This window comes from Macrotis lagotis, chromosome 7, assembly GCF_037893015.1.
Source record: "Macrotis lagotis isolate mMagLag1 chromosome 7, bilby.v1.9.chrom.fasta, whole genome shotgun sequence".
NCBI lineage: Eukaryota > Metazoa > Chordata > Mammalia > Peramelemorphia > Peramelidae > Macrotis > Macrotis lagotis.
Genome location: NC_133664.1, coordinates 22,836,589 through 22,850,976, shown reverse-complemented (window position 1 = coordinate 22,850,976; position 14,388 = coordinate 22,836,589). Strand labels below are relative to the sequence as shown.

General features: G+C 39.8%; 1 protein-coding gene across 1 annotated transcript in view; it reads right to left on the bottom strand.

The window, feature by feature from the left end:
* The window catches only part of GADL1 (glutamate decarboxylase like 1), a 194,888-nt gene that overhangs the window by 132,517 nt on the left and 47,983 nt on the right, over positions 1-14,388 (bottom strand). Inside the window, exons 6-8 of the mRNA XM_074195631.1 lie at positions 14,235-14,350; positions 2,247-2,326; positions 2,077-2,131 (exon numbers count right to left, since the gene is read on the bottom strand). Coding sequence (XP_074051732.1) covers positions 2,077-2,131; positions 2,247-2,326; positions 14,235-14,350 — 251 coding nt within the window. The remainder of the gene's footprint in view (positions 1-2,076; positions 2,132-2,246; positions 2,327-14,234; positions 14,351-14,388) is intronic.

The window sequence follows — 14,388 nt, the reverse complement described above, 5'->3', positions numbered from 1 at the left end:
ACCTGGAATGATGTAAGTCAAAGGTTGAGAAGAAAGTATTTCTCCCTAACATTGAAGGGTTCCAGTAACATGATTATTCAGAGAGAGCTATCACTGAAGGGATGTAAATAGGGGCACAGATCCCCATTGCCCATTGAACTTAAAACACAATTTAGCCCCCTTTTTTGTTGAATGTCATTAGCTTAGGAAAAATAAATGAGCCAGGGGCAGCTAGGTGGCACAGTGGATAGAGCACTGGCCCTGGAGTCAGGAGGACCTGAGTTCAAATCCAACCTCAGACATTTAATAATTACCTAGCTGTGTAGCCTTGGGCAAGCCACTTAACCCCATTGCCTTGCAAAAAAAACCAACCAACCTAAAAAAATTAATGAGCCAAAGAAGTCTTCCCCCTGCCCCCCAATTACCCCTATCTACTCACATTTTCTGGCCCAAACAGCTCTTAGATGATGTGAGGGAACCTTCATTAAAAGAAATCATGGAAATGGAGCCAGGTTTGAAGTGAGGAGGGGGTAGATTATAATCCTGCCTCACTTACTGACACTGTGACTCTGGACAAGTTTATTAACTTCCCAGAGTTTTCCCATCCGTAAAATGGGGGAAATAGGCACACTTACCTCAAAAGAGTTCTGATGCACAAGTGAAATAATCTACATTAGATGCTTTGCATTAGTATAATGGCAGCTGTTAAGGCTAGTATTCATTTTGAAGAATCCTCCATGGAAGAGAAACCCTAGCAAAGACTGTGATTCACAGAGTAACGCCTGCCTCCCAAATGGAAAGCTAACATTTCACTCAAGATGAAAAGAACTCTTTGGTATTCGGGGGGCTCTCATCAGACAACGTTCAAATGCACTTGTCATTTGAGTTTTAAAAATAAACAGCATAAATGAAGATCAGAACATGCATTTCTAAAGCCCAAAGAAGAAATAAAATTGAGAATTTTTGTTGTTGTTGCTCATGTAAATTTTAGAAAAATTCTAAAGATTGGGACCAAACAGATTTTGTCAAAATGTTTCCCAGGGACACAGGATTTTGCTAAAAAATACAGTTCTTTAGAACAGGTGAGGAAGGACCTAGAGTTGGCTGGTGGACTACTCTGTCCACCAATGACCCTGGAAACTTATTTTTTTTTCTGCCGCCTCCCCGTCTGACTTTTGCCCATGTCTGTCATGCCTACCTGTTGGTAAGTCATCTGAGAGTGGCTCGGCAGCTCCACTGGCAGTGGGGTTTGGGGCAGAAGGGAAGCAGGATGCCTGCTATTATGCTGCAGTAAGTCCTGTGGGTGGCTCTTGGTCCAGTCTGGTGTTCAGCAGGGAGAGAAATGGCTGGGATTGGGGACTAAGATTGTACCCATAAATTTGATTTGGGCCATATTGGTTGATGGCTGCCCAACATGGGAAAGGCAAACTTTACCAGGTTGAAAGGGGGCCTTACAAGAAAGGTTAGGATGCTAGATCCCATCCTTGGATGACAGGTAATTAATGGTATTTGTTTAAGGGCCCTGCTTGGGAAAACCAGTGCAGCCTGAGAGGTTGGGGGATGGATCAGAGGAGCTAAATCCCTTTGAAAAGCAACACAGGATGGGGGGTGGTGTTTGATTTGGTTTTAGACGGCAGGACTCTTGGAGGCAGGAGAGGTAGAGCCCAAGGTGGGCTTTTGCAGGGCTGCAATACTTGTCCTCATGGCTTAGAACTAGGCAAGGACAAAGAGAATGAGGCTGTCAATGGTTGGTTTGTTTTTTATAATTGTCACAGCTGGAACATCTGGACAGCTCCACAGAATGTGGAGAGCCAGGCTGCTACACCTGTAAACAGAACATCTGGATATGAGCGTCCCTAGTTCAGTTTTCACACTCTACCCTCTTTCTCTGACTGGGAAAAGTGGCCTGTACATTCATGCATGCTGATAGCCTCTGATATTCTCTCTTGTTTGCTCTCTCATACCCCACTGCAACCATACATAGCCACATAGGCACACACACTCACACACACACACATTCTCTCTCTCTCTCTCTCTCTCTCTCTCTCTCTCTCTCTCTCTCTCTCTCTCTCTCTCTCTCCTCTCTTTCCCTCTCACCTCTTTCCTGGCTCGCTGGACTTGTTTCTCCAGTTCCTCAGGTATCATCTTACCTCTAAGGGACACAGATTTAAGACTTTCAGTTAATGTTTCACTAGATCATCCCCATCACTAGTGCCTTTCAGAGGCACAGATTCCTTCCCACCCTCCTAAAAATACTGGCCCAATACCTGGAGTCCGTCTTCACAAAGTAAATATTCTGGGTACCAATCCCAAGGAAAGATGCTGCCTTCTTCATGGAGTAATGGCTCTGAATTAGAGGTGAAAGAGGAGACAGATGGGAAACTGAGTCAGCAAACTTGGAAAAAAACACTAAGTTGATTTCTTCAAAGGACTCATGGTGTGATCCTTGAACCCCATTTTCTTTGTCCCTGAGCAAGGAGAAGAGAACATTTTCCTTAAGAAGCTTACATTCAGCACTGCAAAAACTGGAGAAAAGAGAAAAGAACCAACATGTGGAGTTGCTTAGTCCAGTGGGAAGGGTACTGGACTGTAAGAGTAAGACTTGAACCCTAACTGCCATTTAGCATCTTGGTAACCTTTGGGAAGTCACACTAATTCTCAGGACTTCAGTTTTTGCCTCTATAAAATGAAAGGGTTTAAGTGGTCTCTAGGGTCCTTCTATCTCTGAATCTAAGATCTTAAGATCCAATGACCTGGGATTCAATAAATCAATCAATCAACAAAGAACTGATTCAGACAGTTGGGGTGGAGGTAGTAGAAATAGTGCAGAGTCTGAGGTCTGGAAGACCTGAGTTTAAATTCTACCAAGGTCACCCTGGCCAAGTCACCTAACCTTTCTCAGCTCAGTTTCCTCAGCTGTAAGATGAGGAAATGTATAGTATCTTTTTTTTAGGTTTTTTTTTTGCAAGGCAATGGGGTTAAGTGTCTTGCCCAAGGCCACACAGCTATGTAATTATTATTAAGTGTCTGAGGTTGTATTTGAACTCAGGTCCTCCTGACTCCAGGACCGGTGCTCTATCCACTGCACCACCTAGCCGCTCCAAGGAAACTTACAGTATCTTACAAAGGTTTTGTAAAAAATAAAATGAAAATTGTATATAAGGCACTTTAGAAGTCTTAGAAATTCTAGCTATGGCTATTTTCATGAACTTTCATGTTTTTCCAGTAATGAAGCATTTATTTTCTCTCCCATCCATCTGTGACTCTCCCTTCCTACTTCTTTACTGAAAAAAAAAGAAAAGAAAAACCTAACTCTTGTAACAATCAAGCAAAACAAATTCTTTCACTGACCAAGTCCAAAAATGTGGATCTTATTTTGCAAAGTGGGTCTGTCACCTCTCTATTAGGAGGTGGATAGCATTCTTTACCATTAGTCCTCTGGAATTATGGGTGCTAACTATTACTATCATTATTATTAATTATAGCTAACATCATTACTATTACTACTGACTAATGATAAATTAGTTTCTCTTGCTTAGAATACATACTGAATTAAGCAAAAACCGTATCTTCCTTATATTATGACTAGGGAGATTTTGTGTGTGTGTGTGTGTGTGTGTGTGTGTGTGTATGTGTAAAACATGGATATAGATGCTTAGATTGAACCAATCAAGAGATAGGTTTCATAGTAAAAACATATAAAGCCCATACAAAGTGGCCATAGAGAAGAGATTGGCAAATGAGAAAGAACCAATTCTGCTCTGTCCGACCCATAATTTCATTTCCCTCAACAGCCATTTCCTCATTAATATTCTTGTTGTTCAGTTATGTCAGTTGTGTCTCGCCCTTTGCGATCCCAGTTGGAGTTTTCTTGGCAAAGCTAATGACATGGTTTACCATTTCCTTCTATAGATCATCAATATCATCAATTCAATTTAATAAACATTTATTAAGGGCAGCTAGATAGCGCAGAACACCAGTCCTGGAGTCAGGAGGAATAGAGTTCAAATCCAGTCTCAGATATTTAATAATTCCCTAGTGGTGTGTTACTGATAAACAAGTTCCTGTTGGCAAGTCACTTAACCCCCTTGTCTTGCAAAAAACTAAGAACAAAAAATAAACATTTATAAGTGTCTATTATACCCTATAGATTACACTAACTGTTGAGTATGCAAAAGAAAAAATAATTGTCCTTGCTTTTAAGAAACTCAGGTTCTCCTGGATAATGGATATGAATGAGTAAAAGAAAATTAACTAACATAATAAATTTGTAATTGGACTAGATCATCTTCAGAGAGTCTTCTGATTCAAAATTTCCAGCACCTATGGGCCGTCATGAAGCAACAGCAACTAACGTATCCTTAAATAGTAAGGGGTGTGATCATGCCTGCCATGCTCAGCTTGATGTATTTCTTTGACTGTGGTTATTTTTCTTCCTTTTATCAAGAGTCTTATTTTTTCTTTTGGCATTTTCTTATTTCCTTTTGCAATCAACAAATGTAGAAATAACCCTCTTGGGGAGGATGAAGCCATCACACATATGCTGGTAATCTGCCTTCATTTCCACTTGTTAAGAGAACAGCACAATGCCCACTGACAAACAATCAGGTGCAAAGAAAAGTAATTAAGTTACCGTGACATTGACCTATATCAATGCATGGTCAGAGGTACAGCCGGCTCAGGGGAGTGGCTGCCCACCCCAGGTTCAGGCCCTCAACCAAAGCTATTGATTTCAGAGTGATAAATCCTCACCCACACCCCAGAATCTGCCTATTCGACTCTCTGAAAAGGCTTGTGGGGCCACTGGGAAATGTCAGCCCACTCCAAACTCAGCATTCAGTAAACCCACAGAATAACTGAAATGGCAAGTAGAATGTGAATGCCAACAGAGGCATGGATTGAGCATCTGGACCCAAGGGCAGGATGGACAGTAGAGTCAATGGGAACTATGTAAGGATAGACAAAGATGGCAAAGGGAACTGAAGCAATTCACAGAAGCAGAGGAGAGAAGGAACTTTGGAAAGGGGATGGAGAGTGGGAAGAAGAAACACCTTATGGATGTTTCTGACATGGTGAGTTTGTATGCATAGAAACATGCACATACATACACACACAGATTGGAACACACTTGCATGCCCATCCTCACACAGACATAACACACACAAGTACACGGACTGGAGTTCAGGGAAAAGAAATAGAATTAATGACAGAAGAACTGCTCCTACCACGAGTAAAAAGGAAAAGGAAAAATTTGCTCCAGGTCTCTCCAGATCCTGTCCCCCGCAATGCCCACCCAGGTAATTCTCTTTTAGGAGACATGCCAGGACCCTCTGCAGACTTTCATTTTCACTTTTTAAAGATGAAAAAATCTAGAAGAAAGAAGAGGGCTTGCCATTCTCAATTCCATCAAAGGCTCCATTTATTCAATAGTCTTGGGTTACCTAACTTGACCCTGCCTCCATTTCATCATTTGTTATAATCTTACATAGGAAGATAATGTTTTTTTCCCTAATACTGTCACATTCATCTGATCTTGAAACACCTCTACAAGGCAGCTCAGGGGAGTTAAATAATAGATGGAAATGGAATTGGAATCCTTGGGTTCCACATTCGGTTATACTCTTGGTTTGTAAGGCAAGGGCTAGTTACTTAAGTCTCCAGGATCAGTATTTTCATGAACCCATGAACAACAAATCAGTCATGTCTGTTCTGTACCAAGCAATATGCTAAGTATTGAGGATAAAGAGGAAACAGAAAGAATAGTCATATTTGCCTTCAAGTTGACATGCCAGGATGAAAGTGTGTGCATGTGTAAATATACATACATGTATAGAAACATACATAAACATATAGTATTTGCATGAAGACCTCCACTATTAAAGAGCTAAAATGACATTTATTCCCTGGATATTTTGAAATCCAAATCCTGGATCACTTTGGAAGAATACTAGGGACCTTTTCTACAGAGTTGTTCTACCCCTCTCCATCCAGAACATAGAATCCAGTCCTGGACATGCCATTTCAGGAAAGACAGAGACAAGAAAGGTACATTCTTTTCCTTCCAAACTCATGACCTTTTCCTGCTAGGATCTTCTCTCCAATAACTGCCATATTTTTATATTTTTCTATGTATATATATATATATATATATATATATATATATATATATATATATATACAACGTATATACATACATGTGGAGTTATGTGTCTGTTTAAATGAAAATAATATATTCACATTGGCATGTATAGGTGTGCACACAAACATGCAATATCTATCTATCTATCATCTTATCTAGCTATACAGATGCACTGGGGGTGGAAAGAGAGAGACCAAGAGAGACAGAGACAGAGAGACAGAGACAGAGACAGAGGAGTGAGTACAGTGGAAAGAGGGAGGAAAAGAGAAAGAGAAGATGGGGAAAATGGAGGAATTGAGACAGAGAGACAATGTTATCTTATTGAGGGTAGAAGTTATCCGATTTTTATATTGTCATCCCTGGTATCTAGCACAGCACTGGTTCATAGCAAGGGTTTAAGAAATGCTTGCTGATTGATTGATGTCCTGAAGATGGCAACTACGATGATGAGATGGAACCAATTACCTCTAGCAGCATGTCACTTCCATTTGGAGCTAACTTCTTGTGTTGAGAAGTTTTTCCTATCACCAAGCCTATATTGTTCTCTTTCCATCTCCCTCCCTCTACTTCTAGGTCTGCCCTCCAAAACCAATGGGATGAGTCAATTCTCTCTTCCATGTAACCACATTTCACGTGCTTGGAGGCAATTGTCATGTTCCCCTATCCAATCTTTTCTAACCTTTCCTTATGCAAGGGATAGTCCCTTTTTAGCAGAGATATGTAAAGGAATCCCCTCTCAATTTCCAGAAATTAGCCATCTAGTCTTTAGTGGATGACGCCCAATGAAAGGGAAACCATGACCTCCAAATCAACCTATGCCATATGCTGAGCTAACTCAAATAGTTAAGAAATTCCTCTTGGCATCAAATCTACATATGCCTCTTTGGAATTTCTCTCCTTTGGTTCTTGTTTCTGCTCTCTAGGATCAGAATTTTTTCCACATTTCAGTCCTCCAAATTTGAAGCCAAGGACATAGCTACCTTCTTCTGTAGGGTGTATGTTCCTGAGGGTTTTCAATCAATTCTCACCCTTTATCCAGTCCTTTCTATCCCTTCTGGGAATGCCTAGACTATCTTCTCTAAAGACATGGGGTCTGACAAGGATAGAGTTAAAACACCTTTGTGCATGAAATTTTGGTGACCTCCCAAAACTAAGCAAGCTTTGATTCTCAAGAAATCTGAGGAACTGATTTGACTTTAAATATCTTTACTAAATTATGAAATCTGAATAATCTTTATGTTATTGTCAATAGCTTAATGGAATCTCTAAGCAGATTTATAACCAGGGAAGATTTCAAAGCATAAGTTGATATTACTTTTTCTTTTTTTTTTTGTTAGTTTTTTTTGCAAGGCAAATGGTGTTTAAGTGGCTTGCCCAAGGCCACACAACTAGGTAATTATTAAGTGTCTGATGGTGAATTTGAACTCAGGTACTCCTGACTTCAAGGCCAGTGCTCTATCCACTGTGCCACCTAACTGCCCCGATATTAGTTTAATAAATGCTTTCATGACTGATTGATTTAATATCAGGTCACAAGACCCTAAGAGTTTAGATTTAGAACTGGAAGAGACCTCAGGGACCACCAAATTCTACCCTTTCATTTTATAGATGAGATGTAGTGACTCGCCAAATGTTGCATAAATACTAAGTCAATGAATGGAGCCACATTATCCATTAGGCTGGGTATGCTGTACAGAGAGGAGGGAGAGAATCCATATAAGAATTTATCATTCTATTGATACCATGTTATCATGGAAAGGGCCTTCTGGTAGCAACTAAGAGTTGCCAACTCTTGCTATTGCCCAGCAACATTTATCTCAGTAAAGTGCCTTCTACCACCTGGATCTCTTTCTTCATCTAAAAAATGGGGGCTTAAATAGAAGAATCTGGATGCAATGCAAGTGGTATATATTTAGCCCTTACTACATGTAAGGAGCTAGACATATAAAGACAAAGTAAAACAGTGTCTGCTTTCCAGGAGTTTCCATCCTAAGGGGACAATGGAATAGGAAAAAAATCTTTCTATTTAAATAAATAACAAAATGTTCTTTATACAACAATACTTCTATTTCTATGCCTTTGCATTGGCTCTTCCCCATCTTCCACCAAGAAAAACCTCTTTGTGCCTTCAAGACTCAGCTCTAATGGCAGTTTCTCCATGAAACCTTCCCTCAGCTCCCTCTCACCCCACCCCCAGTTGCCAGTGCCTTCCACCCAAAATTGCTGAGTCTCCATTTTGTGTCTCTTTAGAGATGGGGCATGCTGTCTCCTCTAGCAAGATTGGAAATTCCTGAGGTCAGGGATTGTTAAACTGTTATCTGTGTCCATGGAAACTACTAGTGCGTATAGGTGGTGCTGAAAAGTTTTGTTTAGACAGAGTTCCAGAACATAACTGTGTGTATGATTCCAATCCCATCAAGCCTCGGGCTGCCCGGTCATGACAGTCTGAATGTTGACCCAATTGGGAAAGTAGTAGTGTGGAAAGTGGCAATCTGGGACGGTAAGCACTTGCCCACACTCCAGGGGTCTGGAAAAATAACAGGGGAAGTTGAAAACCCTTCTCTCAGAGCCTTAAGTCGATTGAATAGGCTCCTTCATACGCTTCTATTGTTTTCCTTCCTCATTCTTTTGGAATTCAACAAATCTTGGGCCCCATCACAGACCGCTGGGAGTTGGGATGGTCAAGTGGATATCCACTGTAACACTAGTAAGTATGAGTTGGCCATTGTCAATCTTATGGCCTGGATACATTTTGTTATGGAAGAAAAGGGAGCAGAACTTTCACTCAAGTGGGGCAGAATTCTGGAAGAAGTATGATACCCACATGGGGAGAACATTGCTACTCAAGGCAGTCTTTTTTTGCTCTTGACCTACATCTGCTTCCACCCCCTTACCTAGACCAATGCTACCATTCTCAGGGTCCTGTTGCTATGTGGAGATAGGAAGAATTAGGGGTTAAGAGTCATAGGCTATTGGAGATCAAAAGAATTAGGGGTTAGGAGTGATGGGCCTTACTACAGAGACTTGAATAGACTGACTGAGAAATAAACAGCCTCATCATCTGGTATGACTACATCTTACAACGACAGACAGTCCCCTGCACTTTGCATCATGCTATTGAGTCCAGGGATCCATAACCTTCCTTACAAAGGACACATTTCAGATCACAAGCAATGTCAAGGCACATGACTAAGTGGTTTGTCATAATCTGGTCTTCCTTGACTCCTCCATTGAGACACCTCCTCAATAAGATAAAAGGCTCAGTAGCATGAAGTCTCTTCCAGTTTATAGGTGCACTATTCCTCTCTAAACATTATATAAAATTTCCCTGGCTTACCTGAATTCCTAATTATGACTCTACATAGGAAAATAAACATTAAAAATAATAAAATAACCAATTTTCAAGGTTGTTCTCTCAAAATTATATTCTTGAGAAAGCTGGATCTGTTGCCTTTCTCTGTTTTCTGTTTTTTCCCCTGCTGCCAAGATGAACAAAGCATCTTTTTTTGCCTTCCTTTGCATATAGGCCATCTCTTGAGATACAAAAGTCATTCAGCCACATTTTATAATGGCATGGTGTTCCAATTTCCTTTTGCTCTGTTGAAACTTAGCTGCACCACCTTTGTCCCCGAGCTTTCCCAGGCATATCCTTTATTCTCTCTTTCAATGCAGTTGTCTTTTCCCTTTCCAGAGTTATCTTTCTAGGAGAGCTTAGGCAAGGTTAAAATACAATGAAGAATAGAAAAGGAAATGGAAAAAATCTGATCCTTTAATATATGTCCTACTTAGGATGGCTTTCTCATATTTGGAAAGAACTGTCCAAAACTGCAACAGAGATTTTTGATCTTTAGTGTCTTGGACCCATTTTCATAGACTGGTGAAGCCAAATGACCCCTTTTTAGAAAACTGTTTATTGCCTACAATCCTATTTAAAGAGAATACTGAATTTCAGTTTGAAAGGAGTGAAAATAAAGATATAATCTTTCCCATTCAAGTACAAGAGTCCTTTAAAATCTTTTCATAGATACCTCCAATATCTAAGAATCCATGTTTAATAATTATCACCTGTGTTTAATAATTCCTGTCCTAAAGATTTTCTAGTCAAATCTTGATTCTGCCTTTGACCCTGTTCATCAATAGCATTGGGGGAGATGGACGTGGTTGTTAGAAAAGGGGAGAACTCCTGAGATGAAAGCTGGCGGAAGAGAGAGTTACCTTCCTCCAAAGATCCAAAGTATCTCCTTGTGTAGCAACTCATACTCCCTAAAAATCTTTTCCTTGTCACAAAAGGAAGACCCCCTGAGACAGAAGCCCTTATTGCTATCAAAAACTAATTTCAGAAAGCTAGGTCAAGTGGTTTAGTGGGTTTTTCTAAACTCCCATTTGCCCTTCCTCATATGGCATGGAACTAACCAAAAAGCAAGGAGCAGAATCTCTTCAAGAGACAAAGGTAAGGGAGGAAAATAAAGCTTGTTCCCATTGACAGCCTCCTATTGCACAGCTTGCCCTTTTCTAAAGGAAAGTAGCTTTTACTTAAGAACGAAAATAGCAAAAAAGAGGGGCTAAAATGGACTTTTGAATGAGTTTAGGGGGTCAGATTATCAGCTTCCTCATGTACTTGACATGATCTAGAGTTATTGAAGGAGATGACCTTCAGAATGGGGGCTGAGTCAGGAAAGAGAAACAAAGAAGAGAGAAAAAAATTCTATAGGAAAGAAAGGAAGGGAATTTTTGGAAGGCAGTTCCCCTTTCTCTAACATTTTGCCATCCCAGGTCAAGACTTCCCCTCTTAGAATCACAAAATCTAAACTTAGAAGATTTTCTCTTCCAAGAGTTATCAAAATATTTGGGGGGGGGAGTGAGTTTTTAAAAATATTTTGCTAACTATTTCAATAGTGTTTTCTTTGCAATACTATGTACTTAAAAACACTATTCTGAGAGGAGGTCCATAAGTTTCATCAGACTACCCAAAGGAGTCCATGACCCATAAGAGACTAAGAACCTTTGATCTATAATGAAAAAACTAAAGACTTGGAAGGACTGGGAATTTATCAAAGGTCACACAGAGAAGTAAAGAGAATGAATATGAAGGCCGGTCTAACTACTATAATACTTCCAGAATCTCATGTCATCAATCAGTATCATCTTTTCCTCTAAACCACTCCATGCAGATAGATCACCCAATCTAGTTCCTGGCAGTAGTTAGGTGCCAAGCCTCCTGACCTTAGCTCACAGCCTTCCTCTCTACTCCAATACTTGCACATACATTTAGGCTTCTCAATAAGCATGTTGGTATCATTGTCAGGAAATGACTCCTCCCTAATTATTTTTCATTGGATTGTGTACACCTTTAGTGACTCTTCCAAATTTTCCCTTCATATCTTCAGATGATTTTCTCCTTTCCCTCTAGCAGATCTTACTTGATACTTCACTGACCAATAAAGTTCATATCCAGGAATTCCTTCTTTACAGCTATTCTTCAACTAAAAACCTTTCTTTTTCATTCTCTTATCCTTCCTTCTTATGTCTTATAAAGATGGTCTTTCTCCTTGTCAAGGTCAACCCTCTACTTGTGCCTTGGATCTTGACCACTCCTATTTTCTCCAGCAAATTTACCCTACTCTCATTCCCTCCTTGCTCTAATTTTTAATTTCTCCTAAGTGACTAGCTCCTTCCCTTTTGCATATAAATATGCCCAAGTTGTTACCATCTTACGAAAAAAGTTTCATTTGACCCTACTATTTCCTCAGGCTATCATTCTATAACTCTCTTTCAATTAACAGATTCTAAGGAAAAAGCACAAAAAGTCTTCATCATCTTTCTAAAAATTTTCATCTGACCCTACCTTTTTCCTCAGGCTATCAATCTGTAACTGTCCTCCATTTGGCAGCCAAATTCCAAGGAAAACGCTGTCTAAACTCATTTCTATTTTTTTTTCTCCTCTTATCGACATCTCACCTTGCAATCTGGTTTCCAGATCTATTCAATTGGAACTACTTTCTCCAAAGGTCCAGTGAAATATTGATGAGTGATGTCAAGATCAAGTGAGGGCTTGGATGTGGCTGAGACAGAGTGAGGGTGAAAGCCAGGGGAGTTGAGGAATTTGATTGAGTGATCTTATAATTGTCAAATGTACTAGCTTTTCTTTGTCTTCATCTTTTTTGAATGTTCTGTATTATTTTATACTGCTGGCTACCCCTCTTCCTAGGTATCTCAATTTTCTGGGTTCTCATGGTACAGGATACTCCATTCTTGTTTTCCTCCTACCTGTCTGGCTACTCACTGTATGTCTCTTTTTTGAAGGATCAATACCCATACCGTCCTTCCTAAGTGTGGATTTAACCCAGGGTTCTGACCTGGACCCTCTTCTCTTTTCTTTCAGGAATCTAAAAGGTTCCCCAGGTCTCAGCCATCATTTCTATGCAGTGGTCTTCTGGATATACAGCATATATTCAACCCTGATCTCCTTCTAGAGCTCTGAGTCTCATCTCCATATGTCTACTGGTCATTCTGGTGCCATGTTAAATTCAACATGTGAAAAATATAGCATTATCTTTCCCCTCAAGCCCTCCCCCCTTCCTAGCTTCTCTGTTTCTGTTTCTGTTGAGGGCATCATTCTTCCAGTTTCCCAATTCACAACTTAGGAGCCAATGCCCACCTCTACATCTATTCGGTTTTCAAGTCTTGTCAATTCTACCATCTCTCATGTGCCCATTCCCTTCTCTCCACTCAGAGGATGAACAACCTAGTTTAGATCATCCTTATTTCATCTGTCGATGTAATAGCTTACCAATTTGTCACTCTATCTGTAGAATCTCCTTTTGCCAATCTACCCTACACATAGCTGTCAAATTGTTATTCTAAAAACACATCTAACCATGTCACTACCCTACTCAAGAAGTTCCTGAAGCTCCCTCTTGCTTCCAGGGTGAAAATCTGCTCTGTTTGGCAATTAAAGTCTTTCATATAATCAAGGTGGTTTTTTTTCTTTTGGATTTATTGCATAGTCCTCTCCTGGATATACAGTATGTATATATAGATTGGTCTTTTTGTTATTCCTTCACAACATTGCACTTCTCATCTCCACACTTTTACAGGCAATCCTCTGGACCTGAAATGCTCTCCTTCCTCAACTCTATTGCAAAGAACTCTTATTTCCTTTCAAGATTCAGCTCGTTTCACTTCTTATTCCCTTATTAGCTAGGAACATGCCTTCCCATGGAGGAAATACCTTCTATTTATTTTTTTGCATATTTTTATTTACCTACCTGTGTTTGTATGATTCTCCCCCAATAGAATATAAATTCATTGAGGGCAAGCTTCTTTTGGGTTTTCTTTACATCTCTATTACTATGCATATAGTATGTATATACATATATTTATATATTGTATATATATAAATGAAAATTTATATATTGCATATATATAACTATATAAATAAATTTTTCTATAAATAAATAAAATACGTGTTGGGTGGATAAATGAGGACAAGTCATCCCATGTAATTGGATTATTTTCCTTCCAATTCTAAGGAGAAAGGTTTAGACTGAAAATCAGAGCTGTTCACATGAGAGTCAAAGGTGCTGCCATTTGCATTTGGCACCATTTATTGAGCCCCAGGGGAATCTGGGAATGTGAGCAGCACAGCCTGGATGTGTCAGTACAAATCCTAGCCTCAGTCACCTGAAATCCCATTAATCAGATGCTCAAAGGAAACACTTCCCAGAGAGAGAATGTGCTGTCTTTCAAATCAAAATTTCCCCTTTTTAAAAGAGAATTTTATGACCTAAAACACTTTAAATAAAGGTGATGAACCATGTGCATGTGTCTGAGTGTGTGTATGCATGAGTATGTGTGTGTATGTGCGTGTGTGTGTGTGTGTGTGTGTGTGTGTGTGGTGCCCATGCTCATGCATGGTCTTTGGAGGTTTTTTGAGTCTGTTATTAAAATTCTTTCTTTTCCCCAAGTTGATAAAAAGCATCCTTTTATCACATTGGCTTCAGTTGTTAATACATGACTACAATAACTCATATGGTATTAACCCTGAGAATCCAACCAGCACTAGTGCACCATGGCAGTTTAGAAAATAGTCTTAGCCCCAGGGCGATTACTTTACCTCTGCTGATGTGAAAAGAACTAGTCTGGGCAACCCAGAGAGTCCCTTCTCCTTCATCTCAGGACAGTATTTGTATCGAGCCAAATTCATAGCATACATATTAGACACAGAACCACCTGTTAAGACAAAGGGAAAAGGCATCTGTGAAGGCATT